Raw genomic sequence first — 20,669 nt, 5'->3', positions numbered from 1 at the left:
CATTTGTTAACACTAGTTTTGCTTATTTGAGAACAAGAAAAAATAAGAAAGAAAGAGAAAGAAAAAAAAATTGAACATAATTTGTGCGGCTTGTTATATAAGTCCTTGCAAGTCATGCAATGTGAAAGATAACACTTAGGGCCTGTTCTCTTATGTTGAAATTCAGTTCTGTTCAGTTCAATTCAGTTTAGTTCAGCTTAATTCCTAATTTCTTTCTCTTATAAAATATTCATTTCAGTCCAGTCCAGTCCAGTTCAGTTTAATTCAGCTCAATTCAGTTCAGTTCAGTTTAGCTCAATTCAGTTCAACTCAGTTCAGTTCAGTTAATGAGAACAAGCCCTTATAAAAACTTATTGTAATGAGGTTTGTTTATCAATTTATTTTATCTTATTTTGTTATATTATAATAATAAATGACAGTTGATTACATGTGTTCAAATCAAATTGCAATCAAGTTTCAAAGATTTTGAGGGAAAGATAGATAATAAATTTTATCTTAGATTTTTTTTTTCTTTTCCAAGCAAATCTGCATACATCAATTTGTAATACACTTAATGTGTTTGGCTCTTGTTTGAAATTATCTCCTTAGTATTAAAGGTGGATGTTATAAATGAATCTATATATTACTAAATCAATAATGACCAAGTCTTGTTCTAGCAGGCCCTTGTACCTTGTAAAAAGTTAAGTTCAATCGTTACACATCAAAGTAGAAGTTAACCCCCTTGCAAAATTGAAATCTATGTGATGGATGCTCTTGCCTAGCTAGTTTAAAAGAATAATATGTATAAGAGTCACATTTGAAATGGTCAGGGGGTGACATTCATATGTAGTACGTGGGCAAGAAAAATTATGTTAATAAGAGATAGTGCATGGTAGCTTGACATGATACTCCCTTCTCCCACATACATGAGGACATGAGGTGGTGTTTTATTTATTTATTTTATTTTATTTTTTTTTGACAAAGGATACAAACAAGAAATTACATATTAATACTAAAGCAAATAGAGTTAACCGCTGCTTCTCCAGCAACGAGGTGGTGTTTTAAAGTAACAATGTTGTCCCACTAGTTTATATAGCTAGCAAGCAAATATGGTGGCCTTATCAACTCATTGATTCATTGCTTTATATTATTGGTGTATCATCTCCAGTCAAGAGCAACACAAAAACCACATTTAAAATTATATGGGGAGTGGATCATAGAATGTATAAAGAAGATTAGGCAAAAGAAATTAAAAAAAAAAAAGTGCTAGGTGTACCTAAGGTTAGAAATGAAATTTAATTTCAAATCAGGCCAATTTCATCTCTTTTATAAAGGTGTTTTGTTATTGCATGCATACAACTACAAATTAAATAATTGAATGAGTTCAAGGTAAACACACCACAACTATGTTTCTCCCCTTTTTTTTTCCACATACAACTAGCAACTATTTCAACTCATCTCTCAAATCCATCATTTAATCTACCATTTTCAATATACACTTTCTTCAATTAGGTTGTATAATTGAAGAATTCGACAAGTAAAACTTAAATATTTTCCTAGCCTAAGTTAATCAATGACATTTAGTTAAGATAGATTCCCGCTCTTCTCTAGAATGGTATATAGATGATGATGGTGTTTTGATGATTTGTTACATAGGTATCACTTAAATGAAATATCAATTAACCATGGTGATATTTGTTACTTGTACCTCTTGTGGAATTATTGGTGCATGATGTTTATGATGAATATGAAGGGGTGATCAATGACATGGTGAGGATGATCATGTGATCAATGATGCTTGTATGAAAGAAGTAGATCACCTTTTCTATTTCATTCATTTCACCAATTACTTCTTCAAGGGGAGAAGATTACAAACCAAGAAAGCCAAATTCCTTTAAGGAAAGAATGAAAAAAACGAACCATCTAATAAACTAAGCTAGAACAAACATATACCTTGTTTTCAGTATGTAACAAAAAAACTGAAAGTAAAAGACAATTCGTTGTTACACTCTATTATACTTCCTCTGTTCTATTAATATTGCAACAAGGAGGAAATTACGCATCCCAAAGCACATTTTATATGCTAAATATCTATAATTGTGTAAGAGTAAAAATTATAAAAAGTTGATATTGTGAAAATATTAAATGAGACGAATCCAACAAGATCGACTATATTTTGCTTAACGTATAACTCATATTATATGGTCAAACAAGAGTGATGAATAGTGCAAAAAGTCCATTGTTGCAATATTAACAGAACGGAGGAAGTATATAATACATCCGGGATACAAGACACATCCAATGACCCAATAATATAGAAGCGACTTCAAAATTCCAATCCTTGACACTATACAAACAAGTTAAAATAGAGTCTAATTGCATAATCCAAAAGCTCAAGAACTCTAACAAAGTCCACGAGCAAACCCCGTGAATAACTTCCTCAAACACATGCAAGCAGAGTATTTCCCCACGAGTCTATCCAAAATTGTGGCGCGTATAATTCAACCAGTCATCATTGATGAAGATCTCAACTACAGAACACATCAGAGAAAATGAAGAAGATAGATATTTTTCACCAGTCTTTTTTTAATTTTGTTTATTTCTGTGTGTTTGGAAGAAATTGACATGCTTTGGCGCATGCCCAACTATTCAAACCTCTACTTTGCGCACAATTACCACACGCCATCTTCTTTCTTCTATAATTACTTCTATTTCCCTTCAATTTGATCATTCTGCAATCTGGGATTATCTCCAAATTTTCTGGGTATGTTTAAAATCAACAATTAATTCATCCCTTTTCTGTTTTAGCTTTGCTTAAATTTCTGGGTATGTCTCTTAATTAATTGAGTATGTGCTTTAGTTATCTGGGTATTTTTCATAATCATCAATTAATTTCTTGTAATGTAAAGTTTCAATCTTTTTTTTACGTTATCTTGCTGAAATTTTGATTATATAAATCAATAAATGTCAGGTTTATAGATTTGGGCATTTATAGAATAACAGTTTTTAGCTTCTGAAATGTTGATTTGCTGAAATTTTTATGTCATAGGTTGAATGTTAGTGAATGGCATTTGGCAGAATTGGAGCTCATCCGAGTATGGAAGCCATTGATTTACGCTTCCCCAATATAAATTCGTCGACTTTACTACTTAAACCTGTATTTTCAAGGCAAATTTTGAAACCCTTTGATCAATTATTGCGTAGAAGTTCTAAAAAATGTGTTAAAATAACATGCAAGGCTTCAAAAAGTATTGCCTCAGATGAAAATGATAAAATGGGTGGATTGTCTACTGTGGATGATGAATTGGGTCTGGTTAATAAGTTCGAAATGTCTGATTTCGAGGTTTCTGATCGTGTTAGCATCGGCCTTGGTGGGCGGGTATACCTTCTACTTGAACTTGTATCTTTTTGTGATCTTTTAGCTGAGAAATTATGTTGCTGATGATATTGTACCCTTTTACTTTTAAACTTATTTAGGGTGATGAGCTAGTTTTTGAAGCTCTTGTAAAGAATCCTGACAGGTTAGTCTGAAAACTCTTCTGAGTAACTTTTTTGGATTGTGTAAGTTGCATTATAGCCTCCCTCCCCTTTTTATTTTTATTATCGTTGTTAGTATGTTTACTTGGTGAATTGACAGCCTAATGTGTATTTTTTAGTATGTTAATTTAGGGAATTGCAGCCCATTTTATTAATGTTAGTATGCTGATTTGGGGAAATTGCAGCCCTTTGTATAACACAAGAGTTGTGATTCGGGAGCTTACCAGTGTTCAGGCTCGAAGGAGAGGCAAGAGAGCTATAGAGGTATGTGAATATTTCATTATGTAACTGATGTTTTTGCACTTTGGAGATTTGAGTTGGTTAATTAATGTCAGCTGTTAATTTTGTTGGCATCAGGTGTTCAAGAAGTTGGTTCGTCGTAGACTTTTGTATCTTTCTTATTCCATGCAAGTTCATGGTTATGTCTCTTCATCAACAAGTGATAATCGTGCCAAGTTTACACTGGTCCACGGTGTAGGTTTCATTCTTTTTAGAATTGTATCTTTGTGCGTATTCATAGTGTACTCAGATGGTTAAGCTGATTTAATGTTGGGTAGTTTACATCTTCTGTCCCAATTTGAATTTTAGGAGTCCTGGTCCTGGATAATTAGCGGTACAATGAAATTAATGCAATTGCTTCTATAAATGCAGTATCATGGGAGTTTCTCGCTAAGGCACTGGCTTCAACAATCAGACTGGTTACCAACCTTAGAAGCTACTCTTGCTCTCGATGAAGAGTCTGTTCGAAAGGTGGGGGATGACAGCATTGGAGGTCCAGCTGTGTCCAGGAAATTACGTCTGATTCGATTACTTATGAGGGATCTCTTGATAGGAGTATGATTATCGTTATTATTACGAGTATTAATCTATCCATGTCTTATGTGTGTTCTCCTGCTTGGAAGGTCCTGAAGTTCATTATGCACTTCCCAATGCTTTCAGGTAAATTATTTGCATAGTCATGGACTTGCCCACACTGAACTGAGGCTGGAAAATTTGCACGTAAGCCCTGTGGACAGGCATATTAAAGTGAGTAGCTCTTATTTATGTGCAATGGTATCATGTGAAGTATTGTTTTTTCTTTTCCTTATAACTTATAAGCATGAAGTTGATCTAGTATACTAAACCATGATGGTTTTATCAATTCGAAATCAGAGCTCATCCAAATGGTTTCGCACACAAATTTGTGTTAACAATCTTAACATTTACCGGAATGAAACAGGTTCTTGTAAGCACTGCTTAGAAATTGTTGGTTACTTTATAGTCATGACTAATATCTGTATGCATATATAATTTGTGTGATCTCATTGTCTCCATGCCTCACTAGCTATGTTTGATATTTGTTGGCTGTAAGCCTGCAACTTGGTAAGCCCATAAATATGCTCGAGGTTTGCTGGTTTGTAAAGAATGAAGAAAGGCTGGGTTGCTGTCCTTGCTGATGTGTGTAAGCCTCCTTAGGCTATCTGGTGGTGTGTGTGAAGAGAAAGAAACAATTAATTTTTAGAGGAAAAAGCTTCTGCGATCTTCCCTGAAGGATTTAACATTTTCTTTTGGTTCTGTTGTATAGTTAAAGTTGCAATGCAAGAGGCATTTTTTGCTTCTCTTTCCATCCCTTAAGATTTTTTACATGTGGGTTTGGTAAAAATAATAAAGATCGATTATTTTTTTATTTTTATTTTTTTTTATGGAGAAAAATATTGAGGATAGATGTTAAATGTGGATAAAATATATACTACTGGATAAAAAGAGAAGAAGATAAAATCTGTCATGATAGAGAGAGATAAAAGGTAGGTGTGATGGAGAGAGGAAAGAATGTCTACTTGAAAGAGAAGTGCGGTTTTATTTTTTCCAAAAAGGCATGTCTGAAAGCTATTATGGGACAGAGGGAATATTCGTACGTGATAGCCTACCACAAGTAATAACCCCTTGGGAACTCATATTAATATAGTTCCTTGATAGCTCCCTCTGCTCCCCCCTCCCTCACAGAAAGTTTTTTCATCTACAAAAAGCTGTCATTCTCTCGTTTTATGATTTCTTTAGCAGTTTGTCTTATGGATTCATATTTTTCCAGGTAGGTTTTTTGGGAAATGCCGTTGACTTCATTGAGAATGCTTCAAATAGTAAAGTTTTTAACAGTAAGAGAAGGCAAATGATGATTGCATTTGATATGAGGTAATGAAAAGGAATGTTTGTGTGTAAATCAACTTGAAAGTCTTGCTTGGATAATTAGTGATAAAAAAAAAAAAAAATCCACAGATACCTTATACATGCTATTTACTTGTTACTCTTAGGTGTGTTGGATTTGTCATGGCAAAGATGGTTCTGCCGGAGCTCATGGATCCAATAATCTTTGCAGAGTTCAAATCATTTCTTACCAAGGTACTTATTCACGATATCCTTGTTAAGTATCCCATTTTGAATTATTAACATGTAATGTCAACTATTAAATAAAATTCCATGCTGCTGAGTTGTCACTAATGCTATGCTCCTGAGCTATTAAAATAATTCTATGTTGCTTAGTTCTCGCTACGTTATGTTCTCCTAGAGTTAATGTTCATTATTTTGTAGGGAAATGATCCATCATGCTTGCGTGAATTCATGTTGCCAATTTTGAGTAAGAACTCCCCTTCTGGAAATATTGGACTTCAGGTTGGTGAACTCTACCCAATTGAGTTGCTGCATTTTTTCATCCTGTCCTCTGTCCTCTTGTCTCTCGGTTTCCTTTTCCTTTTCTCTTTTCTTGAAAGAAGGTTGTTTAAAAGTCATTTAATTGCAGATGCTGGATCGAAACTGGGGCGCTGGGTGGAATCTTTTGGCGTTGCTGCTTGCACCAAAACCTTTTGATAGAATAAGGTACCTTTTCAGTTTTTCTAGAATATTGATGCTTTCCATAGCCCTTTGATCCAACGGGATATCTGCTTGTCATTGTTTCTCCTTCTATTTACAAGTACTTGAATGTGAAAATATAGCTTCATGTGTTGTCAGCTGAAAACCCTAAAATGTTGCAGAAGCCAAGCACATGTAGTATTGAAAAATGAGAATAGCTTTTATTGTGGATTTTTACATTATCATTTTCATTAAAATACTGTCCTCATTTCTCAGAGGACTATCAGAAAAATAAGGCATTGAGTCTTCTGCGTTGAATGCAGAGATGATGAACTCTTTGCTTCATTAATTTTGCTTAAGAACTTATGCTGTTATATAGCTGTAATTTAAATTGGTGTGGTAGATGTCCATTTACCTTGATAACACAGCTAAACTGGCAATGGTTGCAAAGCTGTGATATCTTGAAGAGATACAGAGAGCTTTTGCTTTCTGTGAGCATGGCAGATGTTCATTTATCTTGGTATAGTATTTAGTCCAAAGACATATAATGATTATAATTAGTAGTAAAGAATGCTTAAGAAATGTATGGCAAGGTTTGAAATCTTGAATGCATATGATGCATAATAATACTCATGGCTTCATTTCGTTATTTTATTATGTCATGTTCTTATTTTGTTGACAATCTAGTTCTGTTATTCAGCTGACCAGCTCTGTATATTAAGTTATTTCATTTTATCACGTTCTTATTTTGGAATTAAAAATAAAAAAATAAAAAATAAAAAAACAAACTGAAAAACCTGCTGCAGTTCTGATATGGGTTATGCTATCTATGTGTGCTGTGCAGCTGTTTAGATGCTCTGAGGCACCCATTTTTATGCGGACCAAGATGGAGAGTGCAGCCATCAATGAACATAATTAGATGGGGTCTTGGCTCTACTGCTGTTCGAATTACTGAAGAATACATCTATCGCCAGCCTCAGGTAGCTCTCAGTTGCTTACCCTAGTGACTTTAATTAAGATATAAGAGGATCTTGACCAATTATGTTGTCCTCTTTTCTCATTATGCTAGAACAAAAATCAAATTTGTCCCTCTCTCTAATATAGGTTTCATAGCCATATATGGTTCTTAGAACTTCACATAGTTGTTTGGCTTTGGCTTGATGGAATGCGTGGTTCTACCTACTATAGAGGAGTAAACTGTTAAATGTGATTCAGATTTAGCCATTGGATGACTGATGTTTGATGGGGAATTGGAGGGAGAGAGGGGGTCAAATAGCCATCATCACTTCCATTTGTTTGTTATACCTGATCAACAAATGAGATAAGTTGATAAGGTGCCCTTCCAGTACCAAGACTGGTTGAATATTTGGTCTTACTTTAGCTTTTCATTTCCCTTCTCCCAGATCTAACTTGAACAGTGAGCTTGAGATGGAGGTTAGTAGCTAACAAGTAGTCTAGTAGGCTTTAACCACCAATGTCCATATCAGTCGTGTGTGTTAGTGGCTAACATGTAGTTAAGTAGTCTTTAACTCACCAATGTCCGTATCAGTTGTGTCACTGTGTGGGTCAGTGTGTGTGCTATCCCATTGCCACCGCATGGATTTGGATTGACCTTGATGCTTATGTTTTCAGCGTAACAGGCTCTCCTACTTTGTTGAATTGATGGAGATGCTGAATCCTCATCCGAAGCCTAAGGTACTGCTCCATAGTTTTATCTTTTATCTTACCACATAGACATTATCTGACATAGATTTAGATTTTACTTCTGTTAGTTGAACGTCAACTAGTCCTGTTAGTTTTATCTTTTCTCTTACCACATAGACATTATCTGGCCCCCTGGTGGTTTTATACTGTTAATTTGTACACTGTTTTCTTTCTGTTTATTGATTGTTACCATGACGACTTCAAGTTAAGGAGTTAACAAGTTGAAGTATTGAAAATTTTCTGTGTAGCTAATTATATATGATCTCGCAGAATTGGCTGGAGCTGTTGCCTGGAAAATGGCGTCTACTTTACTGCACAGGTCGGCACATAGGATTGACTTTTCGGCAACCAGCTCACCGAGTTCTTATTGGTGATGTGCACTTAATTGTTGATAAAATATCAAGTCCAAAGACAACATTTAAGTTCACTTCAGATATTGCTTTCAATGTGATTACTGGTCAAGATTGGCCTCATGACAAAACCGGTACACCTGGAAATCTTAAAGGAATGTCTCCATCCAGATTAAGGGCTGGCAGGCGGCAATACATTAAGAAAGAGAATTCGGAAATGTCATTTTCTACATCTTCTAGCACAACCCCGGTAGTAAAGATATCATCGAACAGAAAATGGAAAAAAGCATTCCCTTACAAGGAGATTCCTTCAAGTCTTCCAGTAGCTAAATTAGCATCTAGTGAAATTGAATTGACCATGAACCTTGGTGAGCCAGTAAGTAACAATGTTGATGATGCTAAAAATGTGCTTAAAGAAGTTCGACTGCAAGTGCCACCGGAAATGTTTGATTTGTCAAAAGTTGTATGTGGTACATATGTAGATTCTAGGTTGCTTGTCCTCCGTAGTGTAAATGGTTCGGCACTTATCTTTACAAGATCATGTAGATAGGTCTATAGAATTGTATCTGTAAATCCCTTGGACAGGCCGGTAGCTTTGTACAGTTAAAATGTATGTAAAAATCAGATCCTCTACATAGCTTAAGAGAGATTAGGCAGCACTACAATTATTTTGTGCTGTAGGTCATGGGTTTAGATTATACACCCAAGGGGCTGCAAGCAGTGTTGAACGTAGCATATGTCCATAAATTTATTTATTGTTTATTTCTTAAGTTGATTAAATTCCGAAAAATATATAGGCCAAGAGAATTTACGATATACTTGTATAAGTATATAACCATGTGATCTATAGCTCGATTTAAAAGATGGCATTAGAGTATGCTGAGGCCAGCCGATCATGAAAAAGCATGCATGTACAAATGTATTAATCGTAGTTGATGGTTAGCTGCTTATTGTTGCTTTGCAGTTAGGAGGTTATGAAACCAAGCTAAGCTTGGTCCAGTGGTTAGGATTACACTGACATCTTGTACAGTATAGAATGCTAGTCAGTTTGGTTGTCCATCTTGTCATCACACCTTATCTATTTTGCTTTTATCCACTCTTGGTTTTGGTAGGAAGGTTGAGGTACTGTATCTTTTGTCTAGTACCAAATTTCGTACCATTTCAAAGGGCATTGAGACCAATAGTCCAAAACTACGGCTATGTGCAGTTAATACTCCGTATAATTCTTCTATTTCGCGTTAAAAAAAGATGATACTTTGTTACGTTATTTGTGAATTAGACCGAAATAATAGAAGCCAACTCCAAAAAGGGGGCAATTGATCCTTTACTCGGTGAAAATAATGCAAAAACAGTACACCATTATCATGGCAAAACATAGTACCGTTTTTTTTTATATAAATATTATCATGAATAAGAATGCCGCTTGCAAATTTGCAATACATCCTCAAATTTTACACTAACCATGCTCCCATAATTTTTTCTTTATAAAATGCAATTGGAAACTGATACTCTTCAGAAGCAACCAGTGATAGGAAAATGGCAGGCTCCAACATGCGGTTGCAGCTAAGCAATGATCACAATAACCAATATATGGTCAGAGTTCCCTACACAAAAATTCTAGAATGATCAATGAAGTTTTTGTCATCAACTTTGGTGATGACCAAGGGGCTTAATCAGCAAAGAGTTACCGCTTACCAGAATGTATTGTCAATGTCGTTTAAAGACATTTGTATAACAAATCTGCTGAGAAAAAGCTCAAATATAACTCTGTTTCAAAGAGAAAAACACAATTACACTTCTTTTCCACCTATAAACAATTACCATGCTGCATTAACTTCTAAAGTTAGGAAACAATCGGGCAACAGGGGAAAATGAAAATGTTCTTGGGTAAGGGCAGCAGTATATATGAGAGGACCCAAAATGACTTACACAATAGAAACTCTATATCAATCCTTGACGCTGTAGATCAGTGTATGTCTTCTTATTATAGATATTCCCCTCTTTATCTTCGTATTCCTCTTCAAGGTCCGGTCGCCACTTGTGCAATCCTTGTCTCCTTTGGATTTTTTCCCAGAGATTCTTAGCATCCTGCAAACCAGATTGAACATGCTAAATCAAGCACTTCCTAAATTTAGAAAGATAAAAAAAGTTTCATAGACATCTTTGGAGCCAAAGAAATAAAAAAGTAATTACAAACTATGTAGCATAGAAACGGTGGGGTTTTGGAAGCAGGAAAAACTAAGTTTCTGTGTTTCTTAGTTTACAAACAGGATGCAGATGCAGTATGCAAAAGGCACATACAAGTAACTCTCACTTAAAAGTTAAAACCTTTCAGAAAATGTGAAAAATGTCTTCAGTATGCATAGGGAAACAGAAAGTGATACCTGAATAGATGTGATTTCGTTAAAGTTCTTTGTGTTGGGAATTCCAAGACAGCGCATTCCATGTTGGTGACGCCATTCTTTAAAATGTCTCTCAAAAGCTCTACGGCCCCAGTAGCTATGGTTCCCACAAATTTCACACTTAAACTCCTGAATTAAACAAGAGAGTCAATCAATCAATTACTCAAAGCCTTTATCCCATAAGTGGGGTCGGCTACATGAGCCAAATTTGATCAGGAAATTAGAGAGTAAAAAAAAAGTGTTAATTTCACAGAATGGTGACCTAAGATAATTAAGTCAACACATTACTAAACATAAATCAAACCAAATATATCAAGCTGTCAGGAAAAAAGAAGGGCCAGAAGAATATAAAACCAGGCGGTAATGCCCTCTTGATGACTAAAATAAATGAAGGCATACCTGTCCAAGACCGTGGAGCTTATACAGCCAATATGGTATTGGTTTTCCATCCCAACCAAGAGGCAACTTTAAAGGATTGTATATAGGTTGATCTTCTTCATCACTTTCAGATTCAGCATGTACATCTTCCTGCAAAATCATAGACACGGAACATCACTGTATGAAACATAGGGGTGTTCAAAAATACCCGACCCGATGACCCGACTTAATTTAACCGGGTATTTTTTTTTATTTTTTTGAAATTGGCGGGTCGGGTACCCGACCCGGATAATTAGCAGATTTTCGGGTCGGGTCATGGGCCAGCATGTGAGGATGTCGGGTACCCGCTGACCCGTAAGCTTTTTCTTAAAAAAAAGATATTACTGTGCGTATAATAATGTAAAGGGTTAGGGTTTTTAACCTTGTTATTCCCTACAATACTATAGCCGTCATTCCCATCAATAACAATTCACTCAATAATGCTTTCTCTCTCCTCTAAATCTCATTCATTCTCTACAAACCATCTTTCTCCCTCTCTACAAACTTTCTTTCACACACTGTGAGTCGCGGCAAAAGGGAAAGCAGCAACACTACTACACTAGGCGGCATTACGGTTAGTTGGCGTTTTTGTCCAGAAATATGGGGTTTTGATCTCTAAGATCTACCAATTTGGGTTCTCCATTTGTGGGATTTTCGGTTGTCTTTAGATTTTGTGTAAATTTTACTTTTTTTGTAAAAAAAAATATTCTATAAAGTGTAAAATTCAGTTGCTTTGTATTTTATTAATTTCTTTTTGTTTGTTTAAGTTTGTAGTTAGATTTGTTTAAAAATATGACGTATTTGTATTTCATTTAGTAATTAATAGTTGAACAAGTACTCCAATTATGTTCATGAAGTTTTTTGTGTTTGTACAGTACTACAGGTCTACAGTAGCAAAGTAATTTATTGAATTTAATTAATTTTTACTCTATACAGTACACATATAAACATATTCATTATTTCATTGAAATTGTTTAAAAAACAAAATTCATTGAGATGAGTTAAATCTTTTCGGGTACCTTATGACCCGACCCGAGAAAATCGGGTACCCGAAACCAGGGTACCCGACTTTCTCGGGTCGGGACATGGGCCGAATTTCTCACTACCCGAACATCCGGGTACCCGCCTTTTCGGGTACCCGAAAACCCGGGTACCCGGATTTGAACACCCCTAATGAAACAAGGTACAATTAAATAGCACTAGAAAACATATGATGAATAAAAGAAAAGCGATGAATAAATTTACCTCCTCGTGTTCATTTGCAAGCTCCTCATAAGTCATTCCCTGCTTCTTCTCAGAATTTTCTTTAGTTCGGACTATAATCTGAAACCAAAAGAAACCAGAACGATAGAAGCACTATCAGCCCCCTTTTTCTCATGTACTAAAAAGACCAATATACCCAAACAGAAGAAGTAATTAATAATTATTTACAGAAGATAATTTGTATTAAATACAAGTAAAAGCGCTGGGCAGATTCTTTTATCAATGCTGTTACCAGCAAAACTACAAAGAGTTATGAGCTAACCTCTTCAAGCAGTTCACAAAGCTTTACCATCTTGGCCTCAACTAAGGCCAACTCCTTAATATCTTCCTGCTTCTGAACCTGCAGGTCGCCATTACCATTCTGCTTTGAACCACGTTGCGGTTTAGCAAAATGCTTTTTGTCCAACTTTTCGAGAGGAGTGTTCTGTAACAACGGTAAACAAGACTTAGTGTTGCAGGATATGTGCTAAGAGCATTTACAAACAGTAGAACTAAACAGGTGTTGCTTAAACGGCACACCCTAATAGCCTCAAGTAATAAATGATGTAAATGTTTCATTGCAAGGGGCTTAGCTAATTAAATTAAGCTTGGATTCAAAAATTTGAATTTCTTCATCATAAGGATTGTTCGAAAATACCTTGGTAAGAAATAGTCTCTCCGCTCTTTGTTGAACAGTACCACCTGTTTTCAGTCCTAGAGCAGCCAACGCCTGAAGGAAAACAACAAAGCAATCTAGTTTTAACTTTTAAGTGCTCAAACAAATAATCACATACTAAGAGCAGCATACTGTAACAGACCATAAAGATAAATAAATAAATCCTTCAAAGGGAAAAAAAAGGGAATAAGAGAAAAGGCAAAAATGCATGAAAAATAATAACTAGCAAGGTAAAAATGAGGCTAAAATTTTATTAGTACCCTGTTCTCCAATACAGATACATATCTGACTCTCCTGAAACCAACACCAAAAATATCCGATTCATATTTCAGCTCGTATGGACACAATAAATTATCTTGACTCAAGTTTAAAAATAGTCCCGACCCGACCCAACCCGATCTCACCGAACCCGACCCAGGAAATAACGTCGCCTTAGTCCCAAAGGCGTCGGCTAACATGAATCAACATAAGAAACCGTACAATATTTAAATTAAAAAAAAAAAAAGAAAAAAAGGGGACATAACCAGATAATCATTTGAAATTGTTTGAAAAAAAGGCGAGTAGAGTAAGCAAAAGAAAGAGCATCCAGGCAAAAATTAAGGGAGTTTTAAAAAAGGACCAAGGATAAAGTTCAAGAAAGTTTAAAAAGAGTGGTTAAAACATTGGAGCAACAAAACATAAAGATTTGGGAAAACTTTAGCAAAGGAAATCAATAAAATTCATAAAACATTAGTAGGATAAAATAATAAAATTAAATGCGAAAATAAATTTAGAAAGTATTTATATAATCACAACGTGGCCTCTATTCCCCTAGGATTAAGTCAGCCAGTGAGGGTGGCTTAAACGGACAACGGCTACGGGAATGTTATGTGACCAAAGCATTCCTTTCCCGTTGAAGGGGAAATTCTATAGGAGTGCCATAAAAACAATATTGCTTTATGGTACAAGATGTTGGGTAGAATTTAGAAGGAGCACATATAAAAGATGGAGGTTACGGAAATGCGCATGTTAAGATGGATGTGCAAGAATACTCTAAGGGAAATCCGCCAACGCTGGTTTAGGCATGTAAGACGGAGACCCAAGGGTGCAACGGTACAAAGAGTGGAAGAGTGAGATCATGGAGAGGTTAAACGAGGTAAAGGGAGAGTAAAAATGACTTGGTTGAGAGAAGTTAGGAAGGATATGAAGCATATGAATTTGAATGAGATTAGGTATTTGACCGTAAGAGATGGGGGAGGAAGATTTTTGTAGATGACTATACGGAACAATGACTTTTGGTTCATGCAGCCGACCCCACTTAAGGGATTAAGGCTTTGATTGATTGATATATAATCACGACAAATCGTTGATGTGAGATTTTTCCTTCCACGTCGCCCTATCCAACACAATATTTTCCTTAATCCCCAAAGCATTCATGTCACTCTCAATCACCCTCTTTCAAATTTTCTTAGGTCTTCCTCTGTAGCAACCACTTTTCTCAATGAACTACCATCCAAACAGCATGCTAATGAATATACTCAATATAGGCATACCAACATTATGTGAAGGATTATGCCTAAAGGAAATGCTGATTTATACTTCCTTCATTTTCTTTTAATTGTAACACTTCTTATAAATGGACATTTCATATTAAATGCAACACTACACGGTAAGTTTTTTTTAACCCTTAAGCAACATTACATATTTTAATTACTTAAACATTAAATAGACTACAAACTACTCCAGCACCCAAACCTACTAATGATGATCTCACCTCCCCCCCCCCTTCTCTCTCTTTCTCATCTTCCTCTTTTTTCCCCATAGCCACCACCTCCCACCAAAACCACCCACAACCATTCCCACCATCAACAAAACCACTGAAACATCATCAACCTCACCAAAACCACCGCCAAATCCACCATGTGCCTCTCCAAAACCACCACAACCCCCCGAAACCACCACTCACCTCCATGACTCTTGCCAAAACCAACACCAATGTTCATCACTATCTCTAAATCCATCAGATCTACAAACCCTAAAATGTTAGCTGCCACCACTTCACCAAGTCTATGAACCTTCAATGGGAACCATCCTCTTCCAAAGACCTATCAAATCAATTTCCTTTACACTATAATTGTTGAATTCCGACCATTTTCTCTTTTCCTTGAATTGCATATCTGAACCCTAAGTTTCGAATTTTTCGGTGAGCATAGTGGGGTGTTTTAGTGGTTTTTGGTGGGAGTGGTAGTGGTGGTTTAGAGTAGTTTTGGAGGGAGTGGTGGTGGTTTTGTGAAGTGTCAGAAGTAGTGGAGGTGTTTTCGATGGGAATGGCAGTAGTTCTAGGTAGTTTTGTGGGAGTACGTGTTTTTGGTGGCGATGGTGGTAGTTTTCGGCGTAAGTGGTGTTGGTGGTTTCCGTTGGGAGTGGTGGCATGGTTCTGGGTGGAGTAGGGTGGAGTGGGTTTTAAAGTTTAAATACAATTTATGGGTCTTAATATCTCCTCTAATTAAAACGTTTAAGCCCATGTGGGGCAAAATTTTACCCTATCTCTCCACTTTCTTGATTTCTGTGAAAAAGTGTATTGCGTTTTAAAAATACGAAGGAAGTACTTTGTAATTATTAAAGCTTTGAGATATGTAAATTATTTGATAGAGAACAAGCATGTTAACATTCTCAAAGACCACAAGCTTTGAATATGATCACATTCACTAACAAGCACTTTTTTCCCCAAAGTAAACATGCTAGGCATATAAACGGATACAAATACATCCAACATTTGCAATTTAGCATCAATGCATACAACAACTTAACAGTCTTAATAAAAACATTAGAGCATTAACACTGTCGTATTCTGCAACATGATATAGCTTAATGAGGTACCTAAGTTTAAAGACATTACGGTTTCTATAGTAAAGACAACAATGCAAGAATAAGTACAATGGATGACTAACCTCTTTCAATTTCTCAGGCCCCAATTCCAAAAGCTCCTCCACTGTGCTATAATAATCAAGATCAATCAAGGCAGTATGAGAAATATGTCCATTCTCTTCTCCCTCATTCTCCCAACCCTTCACTTTCCCATTGGCCCATTGCTCTTCAAATTCAGAAACTACCTGTTTTTACAAATGCATAATAGATTAGAAAGCAAACAAATCAAGAATTGCTAACAATTATCATAATTTGTTGATTAACTAACATTAGCTAAACTTAATCAATGTTCTTCACGGGTAATTTTTTTTTTTGAAATAATCTTCACGGGTAATTAAATGGCCAATTGTTTCAAAAAAAAAATAAAAAAAATAAATGGCCACTACCCGATCACTACAAAATCCTATATGTAATGTGCAGTGGCAAAAGGAACAATACAAGAATAATGAATTAAGATATGCAGCCCCTCCGTCCATAAAACAAATCTTATTCATCTAAGGTCAGTCTGCAAAAGGTATCAATCATGCTCGGCAAAACATGTTATGTAAAGAAAATAGGGAGATCTAACCTTTGAGAATATTCTATCTAGATCTTTTAATGGCTCCGTTCTCTCAAAGAAAGAGATCAGATACTCCAACAGCTCAATAATATACTCTTTGTATTGCCTGCAGAAGCACCATGCAAACAAAAAACAAGGATGTTCGTACTATTGCTCAAAGAAAAGATGGAGATAATTTATGACCACAAAAGACAAATAAATAAGAAAAGACTTTAAATATGAAGGGGCTTACCTTGTCATCTTTCGTTTGCGAGGAATCATATGTGGCTGTGAGAATGTTTGTAAATAAGTAATGTAATCCGTCGGCTCACCAAATTTTGAATTAATGTACCTATTGTAGAATTCGTGTAAATCCAAGTACCGGCCAGATGCTTCCTGAAATTCCATTGAGCATTTTCGTAAAAAAAAGTACAGACGTTAAGTAATAAAATTGAAACATTGTGAGATAAAAAAATGATGCAAAATTAATACTAAAACTACACAAAGTAAACTCTTTAATGTTAAGAACTGTTGACCTGTCGTATTAACAATTGAATCAATACAGGCTGCTTGATAGAAAAGAAACATATTAGAGAAGAACCATACTGTAACTATCTCTTGAACATATTACAGACTTAGGCATTATAAAAATGATTCATCCATATACCCTACTACCTTCTCTGCAAAGATACCCCCAAATAAAAAGAAAGAAAAAGGAGGAAAAGTAAATTGACTGCCTACACGGCTACATATTTGGCACAATCATTCCTAGATGCCTTTTTCTGTTCTTGGCAAGTCCAAATGAACAAGGACAGGAAAAAAAATTAAATAAATAAATAGATAATTCCTAGAATGAATAACGACTCCTCTTGTTCAAAAGCCTTAATAATGACCCCTCTTATTAGAAGTTTTTAAGAGCCTATCAGGACAGAAATAGATAGTCATGCAGAAACATTACAAGTTCACATACAGTCATACAGATACGAGAAAATACAAGAGATATAACTTTCAAATATTAGGAAACATGGAAAGGGCACCCAAGCTAAAAATTAATCAACTAATACTTGGACAAATACATTATTGTCACAAACAAACCCCAAAAATTTATCCTTAACCAAAGGCCCAACCAAATCATAGCGCCTTTGACCAATATACAACCAATAACCTAGGTTACCTCTTCGATCTTTCCTCTTTAGTTTTAGTTTTACCATCAGTTTTACTATCATGTCTGCACTTTCTCACAACAGTCAACCCAACTATAGGGGTTGACCCTTCATTTTCTTTCATTTTGATTGTTACTCAATATCCATATGTAACACCACCGGCATATATGCCTATCTCTGATTCCATCATGAGAAAAAACAAGAGACTCAGTTTCGCCTTAAATACACAAGGTAAAAGTAGTATTAACGACAAAGATTGTCAGTCAATCTTCCAAGTTGAAAACAAGAGACTCGGTTTCGCCTTAAATACACAAGGTAAAAGTAGTATTAACGACAAAGATTGTCAATCTTCCAAGTTGAATACACGCAGCTATCACAGGCTTCTTAGTTAAAAATGCTTCAACCATCAATGCACAATAGTTACTGATTTGAAATATGATAGGGTTAAATAATCAATCCGTCTATTTCCTACTCTTTTCCCATGCTTCATAGAATCATAGCTAAGGACGGTTTCTCCAAAGATAGTATCTGTACAGCTCAACCACCTATATCTATTGCCCCCCAAAAGATGATTCATAGTATTTACTATTTGCCTCCATCCAAAATCTTATCTACTAGTCCTAATGACACGGAGTTTGTGGTACAGAGTGCACCCACTTAAGGTTTACTGATCATCAAAGCAATAGTTGGCGTCATTAAGGCCAATTTTTCTTAGATGATAAAGATGGAGGAATTACATCATTAAGCCATACCCATCATCATTGAGAACAACCACACTCGTAGTAATACTCAAAGTCATCAATCTTTTAAACTATAGTTGTCTTATAACATCAATATGAATGACTCCCATTGTACCATAGACTTCCTAATTTCCTATTGTCTTTACCTACCTCCACGGGTTTTGCAACAGGTTAAAAGCTGCCCAAAAATATGCTAAAATTAAATCTTAAGCATTAATTCACCCAATAATCTATTACCTCAATAGTACCAAAAATTCTCAATATATTGAAAATCCATCTATGATTAACCCAAAATGTAATCCTTTACAAACTCCCGCCAGAGTTTCCCCTATCGATGCAATTATGAAAGCTACCATATCCAAGCCTTGCAAGAAAGATAAATTTTATGATGTTTGGGGCTTTCAAGAAAAGGTTTTTTTTTTCCTTCCTCACCTTCAAAGTGAAATCACCTTTTCTACTCTTTCATTTAGCACCCAATTTGAAGCTTAAATGTCAACTACCATGAAAGAAACTAAGCATGATTGTTTGTCCCAATACACAAAATGACCAATACAATGACTCCTCCATCAGTAACCTTGAATCATTTGGTGGTCATTCTTTCCTAATAAAGTGTCTTGTCTTCATTGTAATGTAAGTCACAACTTACTTAAACAAACCACCAACCAAGCCCCACATTTCCAAACTCGATGTAATTAAGATAAATATCACAAGATTAACAAAATTAATCTCTTTCTCGCTCCCTAAAAACAGTGCTTTTTATCTCTCTCCTCCTGTGTTCCACTTTTTCCTATCCCCTACGGTCCTACCTATTTCTATGTTCTCCTTTAATACATGATTCTAACTTCTTCCCTTCTTTTCTCATATACACTTCTATTTTTTGTTACTTCTTCTCTAAATCCTTGAGACATTAATATCAGTTGTGCCATTTTTAATCCTCAACTTCTCTAATAGGGCTAACACATAAAATTGAAAAAAGCATACAAAATATCCTGAATTATTCAATAATGCAGTTGCATGAAATATGTCACATCCAGGCAGGAATTCTCAAAACATAAAACAAAATACTAATGATTAAAAAAATACCTCTCCACTAAAATCAAGCAAGGGGTCCTCCTTAAACATCTGCTCATATTCCTCTTCAGCATCAATGACACGCGCAGATGGATGCCGCCTGTGATACTCACGAATCTGCACACAAATTTCAGAATAAAAATTTTCACAATCCCAACATGACAACATCCATAAATACCACAATTCTTATGGAAATTCGACAAAAGGCTCAGAGACAAAGAAACATAAAGAAAACATGACGTTTTCAAAAGTCCCACACAAACAAACAATATCCCTAAATTCAAGTTTAATCTCACCCTAAATTTCTAACACAACAAAGAAAACCAAATTTGCAATTATAAAAAAAAAAAAAAAAAAAAAAAAAAAAAAGTTTACCTCTTTCAATCTATCATAAAAGGCACTAAACACATTGGTACCAGTAGCAGTCTGACCTCCAAGTGCCGCAATTTCATCTTTCCGAGCACCATCTTTATCTTCATAAATCTCAACCTACAAATCAAAGCCCATAACATAAAAAACCATAATCCCAGAAAAATTAATGCGCAAAATCTACTAATTGAAAAAATTAAAATCAAAACACAAAGAGAAATTACGAGTTTATCAGTGGTAGAGAGGATGTGCTCAATCATGAAACGAACACGATGATTCTGCAAAAGACGATCTCTGGAAGAAGCACCTTCATTCTGCAGCTCCTTAACAATGAGGCGCTCTAATCTCTCTACCTCTTCGTGAGAACCTCGAGTTAGTTCCAAAAGAGTCGACGACATATTCTTGTTTTTGCCCTAATTTCGATTTTGATTTCGATTGAGGGTTTTTGTTTCGATTGAGGAAATTGCAATTTGAGTTGCAGGGGTTTTGAGTTGGGGTTTTTGGAGAAAGAGGGAGTTTGTGTTGTCGGAGATTTTAGGAAGAATAGATGGTTTCGGAGTTGAGTCGGTTTAGGAGAGAGAAAGTGCGCAAAATAGCCGAGGGAGTGCCACCACCGGTTAATGTGGGTGAATAGGGATGAGTTCGTTTTGTATATGACCGGCTAATGAGTAAGAGTACCAGATTAGATGGCTAGATATGTTCAACTTTAGCATAGCCCAACTAAAAAAGTCGGGTTTGGACATAACTTATA

At 35.5% G+C, this 20,669-nt stretch overlaps 2 protein-coding genes across 7 annotated transcripts; one reads left to right on the top strand and one right to left on the bottom strand.

The window, feature by feature from the left end:
* Positions 1 to 2,367: 2,367 nt before the first annotated feature.
* LOC110696103 (probable plastid-lipid-associated protein 14, chloroplastic) lies at positions 2,368 to 9,173 on the top strand. Of its 2 annotated transcripts, none has more exons than XM_021873381.1 (14): positions 2,368 to 2,743; positions 3,029 to 3,358; positions 3,457 to 3,500; positions 3,702 to 3,780; positions 3,874 to 3,990; positions 4,168 to 4,350; positions 4,456 to 4,542; positions 5,585 to 5,685; positions 5,805 to 5,892; positions 6,082 to 6,162; positions 6,290 to 6,366; positions 7,184 to 7,319; positions 7,972 to 8,034; positions 8,314 to 9,173. In XM_021873381.1, exons 2-14 carry the CDS (start codon positions 3,044 to 3,046, stop codon positions 8,941 to 8,943), a joined length of 2,001 nt encoding a protein of 666 aa, XP_021729073.1. In that variant the 5' UTR covers positions 2,368 to 2,743; positions 3,029 to 3,043; the 3' UTR covers positions 8,944 to 9,173. The 2 variants fall into 2 exon arrangements, with proteins under 2 accessions (XP_021729073.1, XP_021729074.1); XM_021873382.1 differs by having other exon boundaries at positions 2,368 to 2,805.
* A 531-nt stretch (positions 9,174 to 9,704) lies between these two features.
* On the bottom strand, positions 9,705 to 20,559 carry LOC110696101 (splicing factor SF3a60 homolog). 5 transcript variants are annotated; one of them, XR_002506252.1, is made up of 14 exons: positions 20,143 to 20,316; positions 19,925 to 20,038; positions 19,562 to 19,666; positions 16,829 to 16,971; positions 16,606 to 16,702; positions 16,061 to 16,222; positions 13,113 to 13,184; positions 12,738 to 12,899; positions 12,458 to 12,535; positions 11,195 to 11,323; positions 10,778 to 10,924; positions 10,323 to 10,481; positions 10,089 to 10,160; positions 9,706 to 10,010 (listed from the first exon to the last, which is right to left on the bottom strand). XR_002506252.1 is itself a non-coding variant. In XM_021873380.1 (13 exons), exons 1-12 carry the CDS (start codon positions 20,314 to 20,316, stop codon positions 10,335 to 10,337), a joined length of 1,530 nt encoding a protein of 509 aa, XP_021729072.1. In that variant the 3' UTR covers positions 9,705 to 10,160; positions 10,323 to 10,334. The 5 variants fall into 5 exon arrangements, 2 of the variants coding, with proteins under 2 accessions (XP_021729072.1, XP_021729071.1); XR_002506251.1 differs by having other exon boundaries at positions 9,706 to 9,997; XR_002506253.1 differs by having other exon boundaries at positions 9,707 to 9,956.
* Between the last annotated feature and the right edge of the window lie 110 nt (positions 20,560 to 20,669).

Source organism: Chenopodium quinoa, unplaced genomic scaffold (genome assembly GCF_001683475.1).
Source record: "Chenopodium quinoa cultivar QQ74 unplaced genomic scaffold, ASM168347v1, whole genome shotgun sequence".
Taxonomy (NCBI): domain Eukaryota; kingdom Viridiplantae; phylum Streptophyta; class Magnoliopsida; order Caryophyllales; family Amaranthaceae; genus Chenopodium; species Chenopodium quinoa.
Note: the sequence above shows the minus strand (reverse complement) of the source record. Positions and strands in the feature narration are given on the sequence as shown.

What these genes read in the sequence shown, in the direction of transcription:
- LOC110696103 (XM_021873381.1), top strand. Translation starts at nt 3,044, where the DNA reads ATGGCATTTGGCAGAATTGGAGCTCATCCGAGTATGGAAGCCATTGAT. An exon ending in ATGATTGCATTTGATATGAG is followed by an intron (nt 5,686 to 5,804) that starts GTAATGAAAAGG and finishes TGTTACTCTTAG; the next exon opens with GTGTGTTGGATTTGTCATGG. An exon ending in CTGGAAATATTGGACTTCAG is followed by an intron (nt 6,163 to 6,289) that starts GTTGGTGAACTC and finishes ATTTAATTGCAG; the next exon opens with ATGCTGGATCGAAACTGGGG.
- LOC110696101 (XM_021873379.1), bottom strand. Translation starts at nt 20,316, where the DNA reads ATGTCGTCGACTCTTTTGGAACTAACTCGAGGTTCTCACGAAGAGGTA. An exon ending in GGCCTGAGAAATTGAAAGAG is followed by an intron (nt 13,185 to 16,060) that starts GTTAGTCATCCA and finishes GTTTTCCTTCAG; the next exon opens with GCGTTGGCTGCTCTAGGACT. An exon ending in TTGCAAATGAACACGAGGAG is followed by an intron (nt 11,324 to 12,457) that starts GTAAATTTATTC and finishes ATGATTTTGCAG; the next exon opens with GAAGATGTACATGCTGAATC.